Raw genomic sequence first — 19,929 nt, forward strand, 5'->3', positions numbered from 1 at the left:
AATAAATACTTATATATAGATAATTTACACCCAGACACAGAACAAACATCTATGTTCATCACACAAATATTTGCCCCAGGTGGGGATCGAACCCACGACCTCTGGCTTGGAAGGCAGGGCCACTACCTGCTGCCTGTCAAGCCGGCCGGTAATACATACAATCTAGGGCCAAGTAATGTTATTTTTTGCCTGTGCTTATAAATAAAATATAAATTGTTATCTATTTCTCAGGAAAGACATCGCAGCGCAGGCGGCAGCTCGAGAAGGTCCCGTTCCGGGTCTCGGGGCGAACGGCACAGCTCCCGGCGACGTCACCGGAAGCGACGCGACGGGTCCGGGTCCCGCGGCTCGCGAACGTCGCGCGCCTCCCGCGCGGGCACGCCGCTGCGGGACGAGCCCGACGCGCCGCCCGCCGAGCCGCGCAGGCCGCCCCGCGAGCGCCCGCCGCTGCCCATGATCCTTCCGTTGCCCAAGTTCGCTCTGCAACTGCTGCGCACCGCGCCGAGCACGCCGCGCGCCGCACCTGCGCCCGCGCCCGCGTCGCCGCCGCGCCCGCCCTCCGCGTCCTCTTCGAGCAGCGGCTCCGCGCCACATTCTCCCTCGCTAGAAGAGAGAATTCGTTCCCTCGATGAAAAGTATGAACGGTGGTCCGGCTCGCGCGTTCACGCGGACGCCCCGGATCGCTCCCGACTCAGGAGCAGGCTCTTTGAGCTAGACATAAACGAAGTGAAACCCTCTGAAGTGGTACGATCGTTACTGGCTAAGAGATCTGTGTTCGACGAAGATACTGAAAGATTGGAAGGAGCCGTCAGACCGCCCAGTCCGTGCGGTAGTCCGCGATCCATTCTACAACCGATACTGCCGCGGGCTTTACGCTATCCTTTCCCGACGCACCCACCGCCTCCATCTGACAGTTCGGTGACATCTATGGAAACGTCGACTCCATCGAACGATAGCGATAGATCGGATCCCCGTCTAAGTAGAACGACACAATTAGATATTGGCCCTAAAAATGAAACAGAAAATTCATTACAAGCGAGGCTTCGACTACGTACACCATCTACGGAAAAATCCTATGGAGATACTAAAGAATCTGACATAGATAGTTTAAGATCCGAAAAAAGGCGCAATTCCATTTTGGGTACTAATGAAGAAGTGAAGTCTTTCGATAGTGATGCACCTATTGAAAAGTTTGATTTTGAACTAAAACCCCATAGCAACTTTTTTCGAGAATTACAAAATACTCACCATGTAAAAACAGAATCAAAATATAGTGAAATAGTGTCTACTGTAACTGAAACCATAATAAAAACTGAAAAAAATATTGATAATATAGGGAGTTCGGTCAGTGAACTGAATAATATTGAAGAACAAATTCGGGATGAATTGCCATTTTGGGGTTCCAGGCGCCATAGTGTGAAAGAAATATTAAATTATGAAAACATCAGTGATAAGTTGTCCATTAAAAAAGACAGTGAAACTAAACCACCAGTTACACAATCAATAGAAAAACAAATAAACAATCATGAAAACGAGATTGGCCAAATCGATATTGAAATTAAAAAAGAAGTAGAAAGTTTTCAAGATACAAATATACACAGTCAAGATTGTCAAGATATTGGTAATATTAGTAAACAATCTTACCAATTGAATACGGTGAATTCTATAGATAAAAAATCTTCTGATGTAAATCACGATTCCAAAAAAAATGATAAAGACGTAAAGGAAAAGCATAGTTTAACTGCGCCCAGTATATTATGTAATGAAAAAGTTGAAAAGGAACCAATGGATTCCGTCAAAGGCTTAGAGAAAAGGAGAGTAAGTCACAGTGATAACGGTTCCAGTGAAAAAGATTCGACCAAGGATGTAGAAGAACGTGATAAATCAAAATATGCAAAAGATCGCAGTGAAAAGGATAAAAATGAGCTTAATAAAGATAAGAATAAAAACAGTAAATCCATAAAAGTAGAAAAACACGAAAAAGACAGGAAAATAAAAGAAGAACCACTCAGTAAACCGAATTTAGATAGATGTGATAAAATAAAAAACGAGAGAGAAGTTGATAGAATAACTGATGTTCTCAATTTGAATAGCTCATCTAACAAAGACCGGGAAATTGAGAAAGGAAAACAAACAGATGATAAAAATTCGCGATCCGAGAGTCAGAATCATAAAAAGGAAAGGGTAGAAAAAGAAAGGCGAAGAGAACTTATCGAAATAGACCCATTTTCGTGTAAAAGTAAAAAAGATGAAAAACATAGGCATGATCGATCTAAAAAAGATCACTGCGATAATAAACGTGATATAAAAAAAGAAAACGATGGTAGTAAAACTAGAAAATCATCCAGAGATGAATCATCTAAGGATGTTAATCGTAAAGATTCAACAGATTCCTCGACATCCAGAGTTTCGTACGATTCACCTAAGGTCAAAGATTTGGAACACCATGATGCAAAAGAAGATATAAAGCCAAAAATTAAGCATGAAACGGAAATTACGCATTTCAAAACTGATAACCACAAGCTTCCTATTTTTAAAACTGCTTATGATCACTTAGATCTTGAAAATAAAATAAAAATGAGATCTGAAATTAAAGAAGAAAAAGATTTAATTGATGGATATTCAAAAAACAAATCTGTTAACTCTTTCGAAAATATTTCTAAATGTAAAATTGAAAATAATGAAAAACAAAGACACTATTCATTTGACTCTACAAATGCAGAAAATAAACGCAAAGAACGCTTAAATTCTTGTTCAAGTTTGCCATCAAATATTAGTGGCCATAAAAGGAGAATGTCATCTCAAGACGTTTTAGAGTGTTTAAATGAAGATATTAAAAAGAGTAAAAATGACATTAAATGTTCCGAGAGGCGTGAGTCCAAAGACACGAAATCCAGTGAGAGACATAAAACACCTAAGTTTAACAAAGGTCACTTTGCTAAACTATTGGAGAGTAAAACAAAAGATGATAAGAAAAACCAAGTGAAGCCTCCTGATGACTTATTTACTCCAACAAAAGAAAGTGAGATGAAAGATTTTTCAGAAAAAAGTAAGGGTAAAACTGATGATAAAATAAAAAAAGATGATAAAAATAGTTCAAGTTCGGAAATGCGTTCAGACTTGCATAATAATTTAGACTTTCTTGCCATCTTTGAATTGAGATCAAGTGAAGAAGATGAAAAGCAACGAGCATTAAGGAAGGAAATGAAAGAAAAAAAGAGAATACAACAGTTACAACAGATCCAGGAACTACAAATGCAGCAAGGAGCTCTGCAAAATTCAGAACAAGTTAATAAAATAAAGGATGATAAGAAGCATAAGCAAGATGAAAAGAAGAAAGAGGCTGCCCGTGAAAAGCGTATGTCTACAGAGCGAAAAAGTAAAGATGCGGAAATTAAGCGTAAAAATAGAAAACAAACAAGTACAGATAGCTCTGACTCCGATGAACCTAAAAAACATTCTATATTTGATATAATCGACGATGAACCTACTTATATCTCTATGTATGATAAGGTTAAAGCTCGTTCTTGTAAGAATATGCAAAAACAAGAAGAAGAAAAGCGACAAGAAAAAATAAAAGCTAAATTTAGCCAATTAAAGCAAAGCAGAGCAAAGCGAGAAGAAAAGAAAAGATCAAGTTGGGATGAAGATAGTGAATCTGATCATGATAGACAAAAACTAAAATCTTCACTCGATAGTTCCTCAGATGATGACCATCTGCCGCAAAATAGTAAAAGGCTCGAAAACTTTCAACGCAGTTCAATTGATTATGAACGTCATAGTATTGATGATTACTTTAGTTTAGAAGGAAATGAAAATGATATGCGTAAACTTTCTCGCAAAAATTCCCGCACTCGTATTATGTCGGATTCGTCAGATGATGAAACAATGAAGAGAATTATTGGCCAAGGTGGAAAAAGAGACTACTTATCGGAAAATGAATCTACGCGTGAATGTAAGAGTATAAACAATTTTATTAATGAATCTATTGTGGAAGACAAAGTTAAGAAAACATCTATTTTAAATTTATTTGGTAAAAGTGATAGCGATGACAATAAAGTAAAATCAAATACAGAAAACGACAGTGATTATAAAATGTCTTTTGTTAAATCTATTTGTAATGATATTTCATCTGAAAATGAATCTTTGCCTTCCAATAGAAACTCTTGTGATGCTCGTAAAAAACATAAAAAGAAGCAAAAGAAACAAAAAAGCACATTTTCTGATGAGGATGTTAAAATTGATAATAGTGAAAACTTATTAAATGAACGCGATATTAAGCAGAAAAGTATAGATAAGATGCGCAGGCATAATAAGAAAGAAAAGCGGAAAGAACGTATCCGAGACAGTTTTGATACAGATGATAATAGAGACGATAAAACTAAAACAAAGAGAGATAAACGCCCATCTACAGATGTCATGCCTGAAACGCCTTCTGGTAATGCTAAAAGAGAAGGGAAAATGGAAGATATCTTTGGTCCATTGTCAGACGAGTCTGACAAAGATATATCCAATAAAATAGAGTTACCTGCAGTTGAATATGAAGGGTTGAACTTGAATAACGATCATAGCGATGACTTAAAATCTAAAGACAAAGAAGACAGTAAAAGAAGGAAGGAGAAAAGACGCAAAGAAAGGAAACATTTTATTAAAGATGATGATAATAGTTTGGATGTGGATGCAGTTAGCAAAGCTATAGAGGCACGATTATTTGCTGATACTGTAAATAATGATGGGAGAACAGATGATCAACAAGATGTAATGAAAACTAAATCCAAATACGACGAAATGAATATAAAATTGGATTCGGTGACTAATAGCGAAAGGTTTATGGAAAGATTAAAGAAAGAATGTAAGGAAAAAAGGAAGAAGAAAAAGAAACATAGAGATGATCGTCAAAGTAGGAAAGAACACCATTACTATAGTGAGAAGATTAATAAGACTGACAGCAATGCTTTTGAAAGAAATATAGACATGTCACCGAAAACTATTTTAAACATACCACTTCCTAATGAAAAGATTGAAATCAATGAAAAATCTGATGATAGTAAATCCCTTTCGGAATCTCCAAGTTTGCCAAGATTAACCGACAGCCCACCTTTTGAAATAAAACCCGAAGAACTAATCGATGATAAGAATAACGACGCTGTCAGTGCTAGTCAATTATCATCAGATGATATAATTTCTGTGCATAGTTTTGATGAAGCAAAATGCATTGAGATTGATGACATTCCAATGCCTCCTCCTATTGAAAATAATATAGTGCAAGATATAAGCGAAGTACCTTTGCCCGAAGACCCTCCAATGATTCAGACAGACACTAACACATCTCACTCCGATAATTCGAATCCAACATTTGATTTGCCTCAAAATGTCAGTGAAGATGCAGTCCGGAGTATACCCAATATTGAAAGTGAATCCGATAAACAAAGAGAGAATTCGCCTACAGAAAACCACACGGCGAAGGCTGATAAAAAGAGTGAAGAAAAGCCAAGAGCAATTATATCGCAAGAAGAAACTGAAGACGCAGTTGCAGCTTTATTGGGTGAGAGTTTTGGGGGAAAAACTGATACTTTTGGGAATTGCTTTGAAGAGGTTGTCAGTGATGATAACAATCAAAGAGAAATAGAAACATCTGCCACTGAAAATGAAAACATTCCAGAAGAAGATGCAGAGGAAATGAGACAAGCTGTTCAAAATTTGAATGCGTGCGAAATGGAAATTAAACCAGAAACTCCCGTTTCAGATAATGATTTGCTTTTAATAGATACGGATACCGAAGAAACAGAGGACGCATCTCAAGATGCTGTAGAAAAATTACCAGCTACTATAATGGCCACTTCTCCAACTGTTAATAATAATACAAAATCAGAAGCGGAAACCAGAACATCGGATTCACCTAATGTTATTGTATCTAAACCAAAAACGCCAGTAGTTCAAACTGTTTTGACCCAGACTAGTAATGCTAACATTAAACAAACAGAATGCGAAAACATTGCCGTGTCTAAGGAAGAAAACGTAACACAGATAACTTCAACGGCAACGCCAGTTATTACATCGTGGACATTAACTAATAATAAAATAGAAACACATACCGTAAACGCACCAACAACTAAGGAAGATAATAAACCAACACGAATTACAGCAAATATTCTGCAAATTAAGCCGACCCAAAGTTTACAAATAGCAGCAAATACCTTGAGACCAATTACTGTTGCAAATAGAGTTAGTTCACCTTATCAGGTTATAAACCATATGATAAGACCTCAAGTATCAAATATGCAACCGCCTACGATCAAAATACCTGATAATCATGTTTTATATCAAAAACAGGGAATTGTTATTTCGCCGCGAATGTCTGGGGATGCTAGATTACAAAGTCCCAAGACTACGCAAAACGAAGGACTCACATCACCACGTCTAACTAATATGGCTATATTAACAACGTCACCACAAAATTTAAATTCTGCTGGAATAGCTCCACAAAATGCTATGCAGCAAAGATCTCCAGGGCAAGTTACAGTCGTTCGTATGCAACAACCACCTCTAAGTCCTATACAAGCAATGCATATTCCGCATGGCACAAGAGCTATGATTTCACCAAATAGACCTAATTCTGTTTTAGTACAAACCCAAGGTACTCCTATACACTTTAATCGGCTTCCTGTTACTCCTGTCCTAGCACCTATATCAAAACAGCTGGGTTCCAATTTGGTGCAGCAAAATAAAAATATCAATATACAAAATACACAAATATTACAACAAAAGGTTGTCGGTGCAGAGTGTACAAAAACAGAAAACGTAAATGATGGTAGCAAAATTATTTTGTCACCAACACGCTTACAGCAGACATCGAATGCTTCGGTTATACCACAAAATCGGATTCTTCCTATGCAAAATGCTTTACATGTTGGTTCTATGAATTCCTTACATTTATCTAACAAAGTTTTAATTAACAGTAAAGGCACGTTTTTAGAAAAAAGAGATAATCAGCACCAAAAGTCAGAGCCCGGTCTATCTTTCAATTCGACGCCAATTATTCATGTTGCAAACGTCAATCAATCCACAACATCTATAATACAAAGTGGATCAAAACCAATCATGTGCAATATTCAAGAACCTACTCATAATAGGGGGCAAAGTCAAAATGTAATTCACTCCGTTAACCAACAACGAATAACGGCAGGAGCCTCGTTAAATAACGTAATGCAAATTGACCAGGGCAAGGGTCAGCCTACGGTACTATCCGTTGCGACTATTCGACCGCCGACAGTTTTGACTAAGTCAGAAGCGTCTAATGCAGTAGTCGTTTCAACATCAACGCTAACAAACGTTGTTATGACTCCGCTGTTACTAAAAACAACAAAGACTAATGTACCTATTCGCTTAAGTCCAAGAAAAGAAAGTCTTGAAAGTAATTCTACGTCTATTAATATAATTGGTCATGAAGAAGATAGATTAGGTGATAAAAATGTGGCTGCTGAAAATGGTGAAATAAATACTACTCCCGTTACATCCAATTCTCTGGAGCAAATATCTAAGTGTGAAACTGACTTTGAGGAATTATTAAAAGATAATACAAATGAAATTAAAGTTACTAATGCCCCAGAAAAAAAATTGGAAGTGAATGTCGGAAATACTATCACTGTTATATCACCATGCAATGACAAGAAACACAATGTAAGCCTAGAAAACAAACAAAACATCTCTGATAAACTTTTAATACCACAAACAGCGGATTCTGTTGAGAAAGATGCAAAGGAAAGTGATGAAAATAATAGGGAGGTAAATATGAAATCAAAAGAAGTACCAAATGTCAAAGATAAAACTGTTTCTTGTTTGGAAGAAAAGCAAGATAAATGTTCAGAATCAGAAAATACCGTAGAAAATATACCCGTGGATAAAATGAATAATACTGACTGTGTGGAAAAACAAGACAGTAATACAGATTTACCTCCTCGCTCTGTTTTAGAAGTAAAAGTCGATGAAGACCCACTTTTTCGTGCATCAACAGATGATAAAGAAAATACTGAACATGACATCCAAACTCCGGAAGAAAACGAGTTTTGGAGTACTAAAGATCTCAATATCGAATCAGTTATTAAAAAAGTCGATTCACTTTGTAATGATAGTATAGATGTAATTGCCAAAAATCATACCTATGTATCAGACCCTAATACAACACAAGTACAACATATTCAGCATAATTTTATTTGCAAGGAATCTGACGCTATAACATCCGAAAATAACACCGACTTATCTTTTGACGCTAACAATGCGTCAGAAAGTACAGATAAGTCATCACCATCTTCCAGTAAGAGAGGTGGACGTAGTAATAGGGGAAGAAAATCAGATAAAATTCAAACGCGTCAAATTTCTAAGCCGGCTCGAGGAGGTGGCAATGGGAAACGTGGAAGGGGTCGCTCTAATAAAGTAGACAAAAAAGTAAAAAGTCTTGTTAGCAGTACATTTCATAATATGCCAGGTGATGTTTATGATTTCCATGAGGATTCTGGCGATGAAACCACATCTTCAACAAATAAAACTGAGTCTCGACCGAGGTTAATTCTCACAATTAAAAGCCCACTTTCCGGCAATACCGGAGCAATTCCTACATCGACTCTAAGCATCGCTCAAAAAGATCAAAATATTAAATTAAATGAAAAACCTAAAGAGGAAAAGGGTGAAGTATTTGCATCGCCGTCCACGAATACTCGTAAATCTAGAAGACTTCAGGAGAAGGATATTCAAAAAAGTACAACAGACGACGTAATGGATGATGCTGTAAAAGGAACACCAACTAATAACAGGAATACAAGAGAAACAAATAGAAAGCGACCCACAAGACAAGCTGGCCTCAAACCTAACACGGAAAAAGCTCTATCGGAGACAAGAAAATCACCTAGAGCAACTAAAAGAACTCGAGATAGGAGCCTTTCTGATGCTTCTATTGATAGTGCAGATGAGAACCAGAGAAAAGAGGAAATGGTTAGGGATGCAAAAATACCAAAACTTGCGGAGCCCATCGTTCCAGTCGTCACTGAAGTGGAACCTATTGTTAAACATACGCCGCCGGTAGTTGTGAACTCTTGTCAACCAACAAATCCTACTCCTATTATGAAGCCACCAAAAAAGATGATTTCGGAAATAAGTGCCAAGTTAGCGTGCGCCTTCGAAACGGCTGCAGCCGCCGCTCCACTTCCCGCGGCTATATCGGCTCCGATCCTTACACCGACACCGGCGCCCGTCCCGGTAGCCGTTTCGACCGCTTCACCGAATCTCGAGCGTTTGATGCCACCGCAAATAGAGCGAAGAATAGAAACGGATCGACTCATCTTACCTCCACGGGAACCTAGACCTGCCGAATTAATGTCTTCGGTGCAAGAACCGATCTCTCTCGGCGAGCCTTCCGATATCGCCGGTGTGATGTCAGAAGCGAGTCACATACGTCGGATAGTCGACAACGTGCCATCCAATATGATGCCCGTGGGCGCAACGGAGGCGACGGACGCCCGAGTGCAGTCCCCCGCTCTACCGCACAGGCCGCCATCGACGCATCGGCCCGCCGATCGCGCCACGCCGGTTCTGATCAGGTTAGTTTTAATAATGCTGTGCTACATGAATTTTCGTCGTCCATGTCGTCCGACACGGAACTTCTTAGAATTCTGTTAACGTTCATCTAATCTCTTGACAAATATCATAGTATCGTTTAGATGCCTGTCCAAAACGAAGGTTACAATGAAAGGCAGGTGTCAATAAGAATATGTATGCGTTAACCAGGAGCGGGGGCGAAGGCGGCGAGGGCGGCGAGGTGGCGGGGGCGGCGGGCGCGGGGGCGGCGGGCGCGCGCGGCTACCGCGGCGCGTACGCCGGGCCCGCCAGCCTGCCGCGCGGCGCGCACCACCCGCCGCCGCCCGCCAAGCAGGTGGCCGTCGTGGGGCCGCAACACCACCATCCCGGTAACACTACTATTACTGAAAGAACTCTATTCAATGTATTCAATATAAATATCAATTCTATGTATTTCTTGACTTTGTATCGATTGTAAATAAAAACAAAATTTCAATTCAGTACTCGCTGAATGATATTAATTTTATTATTATTTCGAGTTCATTTTATTAATTAAAAATTATTTTTTCGAGTTTCGCAAACGATTATTTAATCTTTATTTATCCCCAGTTTCTCGAGTCACCATCACGAGTGTCCCGTCGATCAGCCCACAAGGACAAATGAATATGGTGAGTTTTAAATACTATTTTTGTCGCAGTATTTTATTTTTTGGTATGAACAAAGGTTAAAAATAATCATTCCATGTAACTTTCATGCTCACTCGGAATAGTCTACGGATTTTGTTCGAAGCCCTCCACCTGCACATCAACAGACATCTCCTATTACTTCGGTATACTACAATGTAATTTTAATAAATGCATCAAATATCCTCTTTCTTCGTAATATTTGTTATAATCTTTTTATGTGTATGTAACATAAGTACTTATTGAATAAGAAGTAAATGTAACTAATAATTGATTTTTTTGCAGGGCGATGGAATGTACCCACATTTCTCCCACCACCACTACCAAATGTATCAACAACACTTCCGCGCGACCCAACAAGAAATTCGGGCTAGCGCGTCCCCTTTCACGAGGTAAATATTTGGGATTTTGAAGATTTAAGTGCTTATGTGATATTTGATTAATATTTGCTATAGTATTTGAGAGGAAGTCTGAATGGCACGAATTGAATAAATAAATCATCAATTTTCCTGAATATTTTCGTATTATGGAAGTTCACTTCGTGTTTTAAATTGCAGACCTGTACGTCAAAAAATAAAGACTCATCATTAAAATAGAATCGTTTAATGATGATTTTAAGACCAATCTTTGCAATTATTTTCTATCGAGCCGATTTCGTCCAATTATGTATCGAGTCCGTCTACGTTCTTCGAAATATGATGAATATTAACATATATTTTTTTTGATGGGCTAGAATAAATATCTTTTCTTAAAAAACTGCTCAAATAAGTTCAATTTGATGTTGTCAGCCCCTCAATCAGATTTTAATAAAACACTATTTGCATGCGTGCAGGGGAGGTCTAGAAGCAGAGGGCAGCGAGGCGCCGACCCCGCCGCTGGAGCTGCGGCGGCCGCCCTCCGCGCGCGTGCCGCGCCCCGCGCACTCGCCCTCGCCCGCCGACCGCCATATACGTGAGTGCACGAGCCTGTCTTATAATCACGCAAACATTTAGCTTACAACAAATATAGATATTAGACATTTTGAATTTTAATACGAAATACTTATATTTTTTTTATAACTTTTGCACTGCGTCTCCTTGTTCACCAGGTTGTCTGGAAGAGATCGCTGTCTGAGCGTTATTGTGTCCTTACTTGTACTTTTCTCTGTGGTGCACAAAAAAGTATTTTTGTTGTTTGTTTGTTTGAAATACGTACACTATTATAGTCTACCGGTCTGTCTGTTCTAAAATATATATTTCGATAACTTTTAAATACATTGAATGAGACAAATAAGTGAAGGTGTTGGATGTGTGCGTGCAGTGTACGCGGTGCGGTGCGGGCGCTCGCCGCCGCCGGCGCACGGCAGCGGGCGGCCCGCGTCCGCGCTGCCGCCGCCCGCCGCGCCCGGCCCGCCGCACGCCTCGCAGGTGCCGCGCGAGGCCGACTCGCTGCAGATGCTGCTGAGGGTGAGTCGCCGCCGCCTTATCGCTTTTTTTTACCCGAATTTTATGCACACGTTTGTAAAATGTTGGCTAAAAATTGGAAACGTAAAATTTTTAACTATATTTAAAAACGTCAACCCTATTCTTTGAACGAACGACTTCGTCGTAGTTTTTTGTGGCGTTAAAGTAGTCGTCGAAAAGTGAAATAGTAAAATATATTTTATGTAATTGTAATTTATTTAAGGAAATTCGTAACCTAAGTCGACCTCGAAGGCTCTTTTGAGAAATTCTTTTAAAGGGGTAAAAATGAAACGTGTATAATGTGATTCGTCGGTTAGCGTTACCCGGTGATGTGGCAAGGGCTGCTGGCGCTGAAGAACGACTCGGCGGCGGTGCAGATGCACTTCGTGGGCGGCAGCGCGGGCGTGGCGGCGGACGCGCTGTCGCGCAGCGCCGACGGCGCCGCCACCTCGCTGCTGCGCATCGCACAGCGCATGCGCCTCGAGCCCGCGCAGCTCGACCAGGTGCACCGCAAGATGAAGGTGCGTGTCGTATTCGTGTGCGCCATACATATCGATGCATAGTTTTTTTAACCTGTCTCAAAATCTCGTACAAAATCTAAAATGTACTGAGTTTTCATGTGTTTTTTTATGTACTAAATATCCGATACGACTTCTCACGAGACTGTCGCGATTGCAAGAGTGACAGAATATTAACAGAATATCGTTATCAGATGGAGAACGAGCACTGCATGCTGCTGGCGCTGCCGTGCGGGCGCGACCACATGGACGTGCTGCAGCAGTCCACCAACCTGTCGGCCGGCTTCATCACCTACCTGCAGCGCAAGCAGGCCGCCGGCATCGTCAACGTGGCGCCCTCGCCGCGACACCACCAGGTATTGTCTGTCTGTCTGTGTGTGCCATAAAGAATTTTTCATTCATTCATTCTTTCATTCATTCATTGTCGCGCTGTTGTTGTGCCTTGTTACAGTTCGCCGATTTGTACAATATTATCATTACATTATCGACTGAAAAATATGAAAAATGCAAACTCAATTATCTATTCGTTTTACGCTATTCGCATATTGAATATCTTTCGTGTGTGTTTGCCCCCAAAAGTCTATTCTTGTAAAATAGAAGGCGTATAACGTTCTCCGCTTAATTCTGGCTTATATAATACATACAGTTTGTTAATATACGTATTTCCTCTTTTCAGTCTATGTACACAGTTCACATATTCCCATCGTGCGAATTCGCCAATGAGAACCTGAACCGAATCGCGCCCGACCTGATGCACCGCGTGGCCAACATCGCGCACCTGCTCATCGTCATCGCTACGGCCATCGGATGAGCTGCACTCCGCGCCGGCCTGTGCATAAGATACCTCTACGAGCCTGTGCAATCGGTACCTCTATGAGCCTGTGCATAAGATACCTCTACGAGCCTGTGCAATCGGTACCTCTATGAGCCTGTGCATAAGATACCTCTACGAGCCTGTGCATAAGATACCTCTATGAGCCTGTGCATAAGATACCTCTACGAGCCTGTGCAATCGATACCTCTACGAGCCTGTGCAATCGATACCTCTACGAGCCTGTGCAATCGATACCTCTACGAGCCTGTGCAATCGATACCTCTACGAGCCTGTGCAATCGATACCTCTACGTCGCCGCGACCACTCGCGAGTGCGCGTACACTCAAGGATGTGACCTAAATCGGACTAGACGAAATGCTCTCGGATTAACAGTTTTATCCTGGACGTGACAATACAGACGTTATTTTTCATAAAATATTGTAAATAAAATCCAGGTTGTGAAAACTTATTCTAAAATTTAGTTATCGGTCGACCTGGTGTGAAGCCGCCGTGGATACGATGAACGCTATGCGGACGCGAGACGACCGTTTCCGGAATTGCTTATATTACCTCGTGAAGTGAACGTTCGTGGTGATGTATCTATAGTGTATTTATTGATCCGGCGCCGCGCTGTGCGCTCTGTATAAAGTCTCAGATAGTTTTAAGAGCCGTCACTTATTTAAGTGTTAGATAGATAAGACGTCATTTTGTAAAATATTTTGTTGTGGTCGACTGCGTTCGACTTTATTCGGAGTTTAAATTTTTATTAAAAACTATCAATAAGCGAAGTCAAGTTCATAAAAGTATCGTATTTAATTTGGGTTCCGATTAGATGAGTGGCGATCTATCGAGCATTTTTATTGTTAGTGTAAATTGTTATTTTGTTTTAAGTGTAGGTCTAAAGTAATTTAAAATGTGTAAATAGCGATACTATACATACGTACTAAAACTTTGATTTGTTCACTTAGATGATAACCGTAGTTAATTAATGGAAAAATTAAAACTGGGTCGAATGATAGTTCTTTAAAGTTGTAAAAAATGTGGCTATTTGCACGTATTATAAAAATATGGAAATACACGTGGAAAATAAACTGTGATTCTGACTTTTAACGTAGGATATAGTTAGTTATAAAGAAAGCTGAGCAGTACATGTACGAACAACGGCGCATGCGGCGTTGCCCTTTAGAGAATACAACATTTTAGTAGTTTTAAAGCATAGATAGTTTCATAGCACTCTCTTAATTTTTAAACATCAAACCAGTTCTTTTCCGGTTCAGATGGTTTTCTACTATTTATTTAATAAAAGTTGCGTAGTTTAGAAAGTTTCAATCGTATGAACGTTAATCTCCGCCTCGAGGCTAACGTGCATACGACGAAACGTCCACAATGGTAAACAATCGTCCGATCCAAATACTGTTCAATGTGTGTACTGATTAAATGATAGTTATCTCTCGAGTATATTTACAGATCGATATGTATATAAGAGCGATGGTCGGCCGTCCGGCCGCTCGGTTGTATCATTCCACGCGGCAGACTGCCTGCTCGCTGCCATAGCCCATCCTCATTTACCGCTGTCGCTTCTGCTTTGCGCAGACCCGTACAGAGGTCCCGTAAGCTATGTGTTTCCGTTTGTTTCTCTTTGTTTGCTCTACCGGCCGTCACCGTCTCGTAAGATTCGTGATAGCGCAGTAGAATTACTTACTTTTAATGTGATCATTTATTTTTCTTTTCTTTTTTTTTGCGTAATTTTAATATTTTTACCACTGAAGGATTATTATCAAATTATTTGAGTCGATAATCCTTTAGCGGCAAAAAATATTGACACTGATTTCTTTTTGATATAATTTTAAAATTAAGTTTTTTTATATTTTTTGTTAGGTTACATAGTTTATGGAATTGACCTTTTTATGCTTTCAAAGTAACACTTTAGTTGTCATTAAATTGGACATGAACTGTAACAATATATTGTACTTCTCGTGACTTCCCACGTCTGCACATTACCGAGTCTCGACTGTAGCTTCAGCGATGAATGCTATCTATCATTCGATTGTTGTTTATTCTTCTGATCGGATTGCGCATTGTATAGTTAGAAAATGTACGACCCTGGCGTCGTTTGAAAAAACTAAAGTACAAAATATTTTATGTAATTTTTATATAAACAATTACAGCACAGCCATGTATGTATATTCTTTTAAGAGTTACTATATTGTAAGTGTGTAAACGTGTATGGTTTGTCATATTTCCGTCGCAAACAGTTCTCGACTTAGCTAAGAAGAACACTAACGAACTCGTTACTTCGTCCATTAATTTTAAAAATATAATTTAATCGATAAACGGATGCCCAAATGTGTACACTTATTATTTGTTTCCTTATGAAGGAACTCGATGTAAATAAACTCCATTAAACATAGCAATACAATATTTAGACTCGATATTAAGAGACACGTATAAATTAAGCTTCACACGAAAATAATAAAAAGAAATATTTATTCAAATTAAATCTGTATTTACTCTTATTTATTTCATCACTGGGATGTAATTATTTTTTGGTGACAATTAAAGCTATATATGTAATTATCGATAAGTAACCGATCGTACGGTAAATGTAATAGAAATATAATTTGCCCGACGAGTAATTGCATCCAAAATTCTTTGCTATGCAAAAATGTCAATTACTATTATATAAAATGTTCTTCAAAAGATTTCCCATATTTCAAAGCATCATTTTGTAGCGTTTATATTTGGATTTTCTCGGATGTTAACTAGTAATGTAACGTAATGCAGACTTAATAGACGTAAGATTAGTTACATGAGAAGTATAATATAGTTAGTTGTAAGTCGGTCGGCGCATGGGGATGGAGCGGCGATGCGGCGCGCCCTTCGGCCGCGGCTCGTGCTCGCGTGCGAGTTGATAGGGTTATTAATATAAATGTAAAAATAACATTTGATCTCAAGTGTGCAGCAAAAGTGAAAGTGAGGGCTAGACTGTTACCGCACGAGCCGCGCCCGAACGCGTTCGCCCCTCCTTAGCTCTAATGTATCGAAAAGTAAGAAAATAAAAAATATTGTGATCATATTTCTACTGTAACTTTAAATGCTAGAATTTAGAGGTAATTGTATATTTTGTACATATTGAAATAGTATTGTATCTTTACTTCCCATTATCCAAAAACCCAGAACTCCTGCGTGTTATTTACCTCCTACCTACCAATACTATTAAAAAAATAATACATAAAAGTGTGTTTTTATTTATTGACCTGGCACCCTTATAAATATTATAGTAGAGCCATTTTAATAGGCAACATATTGACAGTTGAACAAAATTCAACAACGTAACCTAGTAACATAACATAGAATAATAATATCCCTATGATTTCGTTTTGTTAGAACTGCTCATTTGCTTCACTTTTGCACGCCTCATAAGCGAAGCGTTGAGGTGGGTACTACTGTCACTTCGCGCAAAACATCTGATTTTTCAAACTTAAAATGTCTTTATGTATCATACATTGCACTTGTAACATAATACATGTACACACACATATTAAGAAAAAACACTATTTTTAACGTTCATGATATTTTTGATGTCATTTTTGTTATTTAAACTAGTTAAAAAACAGTTTAAAAAAGTTCTGTCTTGGACGTCCGTGTGTCTGTATGTGCGGATCCTTTTTCTTGTTAACACGATAGCGACCGAAATACTTTACTAATCGAGTCTTTTTTTTTTCTCTTACGCTTGAGTATGCTCAGGAATAGAACCCTTTCATTTTTCAGGGTCTGATTCGATGTGGTTTAATTGTTATTAAATAAACAAAAATAATAATTAATAAATATTTATTTAAAAAAAATTATGAGGCGTGCACTTTTGGATTTTCCAAATTATTTTCAATTACGATTACATTTTTATAATAATAATGACCGATACAAGTAATTTTAAGATTTAATTTTACTGATAAACCATTCTAAACATAATAAACAATTTCTGATTTAAAGAACTGACGACGTCCACAGGTAAAATCTGATACATTTTAAAATTACTTGTGTCGGTCATTATTAAAAAAGTTAAGCAAATGTGCAGTTCTAACAAAACGAAACTTTTCGATAGGCAAGCAATTATGGGCATATTTGTTGATAAAAAATCCATACTAATATTATAAATGCGAAAGTAACTCTGTCTGTCTGTCTGTTACTCAATTACGCCTAAACTACTGAACCAATTTGCATGAAATTTGGTATGGAGATATTTTGATACCCGAGAAAGGACATAGGCTACCTTTTATTGCGAAATATGTACCACGGGCGAAGCCGGAGCGGACCTCTAGTATTTAATAAAAAATACGTCTCATCTGGTTATCAGATCGGTGAAGGACGATCTCCCACGGGCTCTTAGACCAATAGATTGGGAAAAGAAAACACGATTAAAATAAATAGCTATATTGACAATAAAGGACATTGCCAGTGTTTGGACCAAGTGCTGCCCAGGAATGAATGTAATTGCAATGGGATCCTAGCATTAATATACATAAAGAAAAAATATTAAAAAAAAAAATCCCCCCCTGGAAAACATATAAAAAAATGGTTTTTTATAATTATTTTTCATTAAATAGTTTCTGCCTTATTATAATGCCTCACTAGCATACACATCGACTGTCTCGCTTGCACCATTCTTTTTTTGTGTTGCGTCTCTTTCTCTCTGTATACCTACGCACGCGGCGACGCGGTGATGGTCACTCTGCAGTCTGCCCACACGTTTTGCTCGCTCGCAGGCAGTCTCACGTCACTTGTGTTTTGTTGCGGCTGTGCGTACCTATTTCCTTGTTACTATGTCCAGTTATGCCTCAGTCTCAAAGTAGGGGATCGAATCAATTAACCACGATCCACGATTTTACGAGGTGGTAAACGGCAGATTGAAACGGGATTTCAAGTTATTTCGCTAGGAATACTGCAACATATCCTTGCCTCACTTTTTTTCCGATCTTAAAATCGCCACTGCGCTCACTAATGCATTTCATGTGGATTTATTAGATAATCCTCATTGCCGTGATTTCATCAATATAGTTAGAGAGGGGATGGACTCTAATAATGATTTGGCTGATTACGTCGATTCCAATAGACTAAACCGAAACAGAGTCGCTTTTGATAACATTAATGTTGTTCAGAACAATGTCAACATATTTCCAGTTCTCACCGCTGAGGAATTGACTTTATTCGCAGTTGGTAAATACCAAATAAAACTCGCTCCGAGTTACTATAGCGAGCATATACGAAATGTAGAAACATTTGTTATCCAACAATATAACAGAGATTTAAGCGATCTATCAACATTTAATATGCCGTCTGAAAATGTCCACCTCTTCAGATTTAACTTAAGAAGTAGACATACATCGTCTTAAGTCTACCATTCCTATATATTAGTCGATTCCAGCAATACCGGACTGGCAGCCATAAGGAACTATTGTTGCACATGTTTTACGGGTCGGAGGACTATCGGCTGTTGTGCGCACACCATGTGCTTAGTATGGTTTTTAGGGTGGGCTAGGCATCAGGACGTGATAAGGTGCCCTGCTTTATTCTTAGTCAATCTTAGATAGAATTATTATCGATGACGACGACGATGATGATTAGTATAATTATTGTATTCTGTACCAATATGCAGTATTTATATTATGTATCGTATTCTGTACCTGTTACACATAAAAAATGTGTATTTATTACATGTTTTTCTTAAAATAATTTTTTTTTAAATAAATAATTCAAAACAAAATATTTTTTTTCTCTTGACTCCTGGGATAGATTTTGATGCGCTTTGGTTTACATGTTAGTATTGGCCTGAGGAACAAAATGTACCATGTCTTCATTCTGGGCAGCACTTGGTCCATCTCCCATACAAAAACTGTCAATGTCCTTTTAAGATTTACATTTTAATTGCATAACATTCAAATATATGTTCATAACTTCAATTGAAAACAAAAACATTGTTTCATTGAATAACATATGAAAGGAAAAAAATGAACATGGTAATCTTATGAACTAAAATTTAAAAAGAATGCTAATATTAAATAAAATACACGGGAACTTCATGGGAATCAAATATAACACATACAAAATATATATTATTCGACCAAGCCAACTAGACGCTCGGGTGGAATGCGGCCTCCCCGCCCGCTTACCGCCTCAGGTACCGCGTTCGCCTTAGTACGGTTCGCAACATCGACGCATTCGTACGTTACGCATCGCTAGTTATTTCTGTACTTTTTATTATTAATCGTTAAAGCTTGTTGTTGACTGTTAAGTTTTTTGTTGTTATTTGTTTAAGTTTTTACTGTGTTGTTATTCATAGACAGCCCTCGAAATGGGGAAAAATAAGACTATTCATAGCGGAGAGCGAACAGTGATATTATTAATATTTTTTTTTTGCTATCTGTACCCGAGACATGGGCGGGTGACGTCACAGTTGAAAAGGGTCTAGTTGGCTTGGTCACGTAGTACATAACATTAAACATTTCAAAGATGTGTACCAATAATGTTAACGCATAAATACTGGCAACAATATTTTGTGTGTGACTAGGAATTGATCCAAACTATTGGTAATACAATTTGGTAGAAATTTTCTTTAGAAATCGCCTCGGAAATCTATTAATAAATAAATAGGAAAAAAATAACTCATCCTACCTATTGAAAAAGTACTGTCAAGTCTCATATATTATTATTGATAAAACATTAAACACTTCCATACTAAAATACTAGTGATATAACCGTTTCTATTCGGTCTAAGATAATATCTTTTTTATGAATATAAATATAAACCGTTTACTGACTACGGCTAATCAAATCTCATCATAGGTTTCATTTCGACAATTTGTGATAACAGCAACATAGCGTCCTAATAACTATGCGATTAACAA

General features: G+C 38.4%; 1 protein-coding gene across 3 annotated transcripts in view; it reads left to right on the top strand.

Moving 5' to 3' along the window:
* The window catches only part of spen (spen family transcriptional repressor split ends), a 103,488-nt gene extending 87,224 nt beyond the window's left edge, over positions 1–16,264 (top strand). For all 3 annotated transcript variants that reach the window (XM_089705998.1, XM_089705999.1, XM_089706000.1), the window contains 9 exons: positions 232–9,593; positions 9,781–9,959; positions 10,180–10,238; positions 10,539–10,645; positions 11,086–11,204; positions 11,553–11,698; positions 12,013–12,216; positions 12,408–12,569; positions 12,890–16,264. In XM_089705998.1, the coding sequence (XP_089562124.1) occupies positions 232–9,593; positions 9,781–9,959; positions 10,180–10,238; positions 10,539–10,645; positions 11,086–11,204; positions 11,553–11,698; positions 12,013–12,216; positions 12,408–12,569; positions 12,890–13,024 (10,473 nt within the window). In that variant the 3' untranslated portion in view covers positions 13,025–16,264. The remainder of the gene's footprint in view (positions 1–231; positions 9,594–9,780; positions 9,960–10,179; positions 10,239–10,538; positions 10,646–11,085; positions 11,205–11,552; positions 11,699–12,012; positions 12,217–12,407; positions 12,570–12,889) is intronic.
* The last annotated feature ends 3,665 nt before the right edge of the window (positions 16,265–19,929 follow it).

The sequence above is a fragment of the Colias philodice genome, chromosome 17, assembly GCF_061535455.1.
Source record: "Colias philodice isolate Cphi_HAF_F1 chromosome 17, ilColPhil1 Martin Lab GWU primary, whole genome shotgun sequence".
Classification (NCBI taxonomy): Eukaryota; Metazoa; Arthropoda; class Insecta; order Lepidoptera; family Pieridae; genus Colias; species Colias philodice.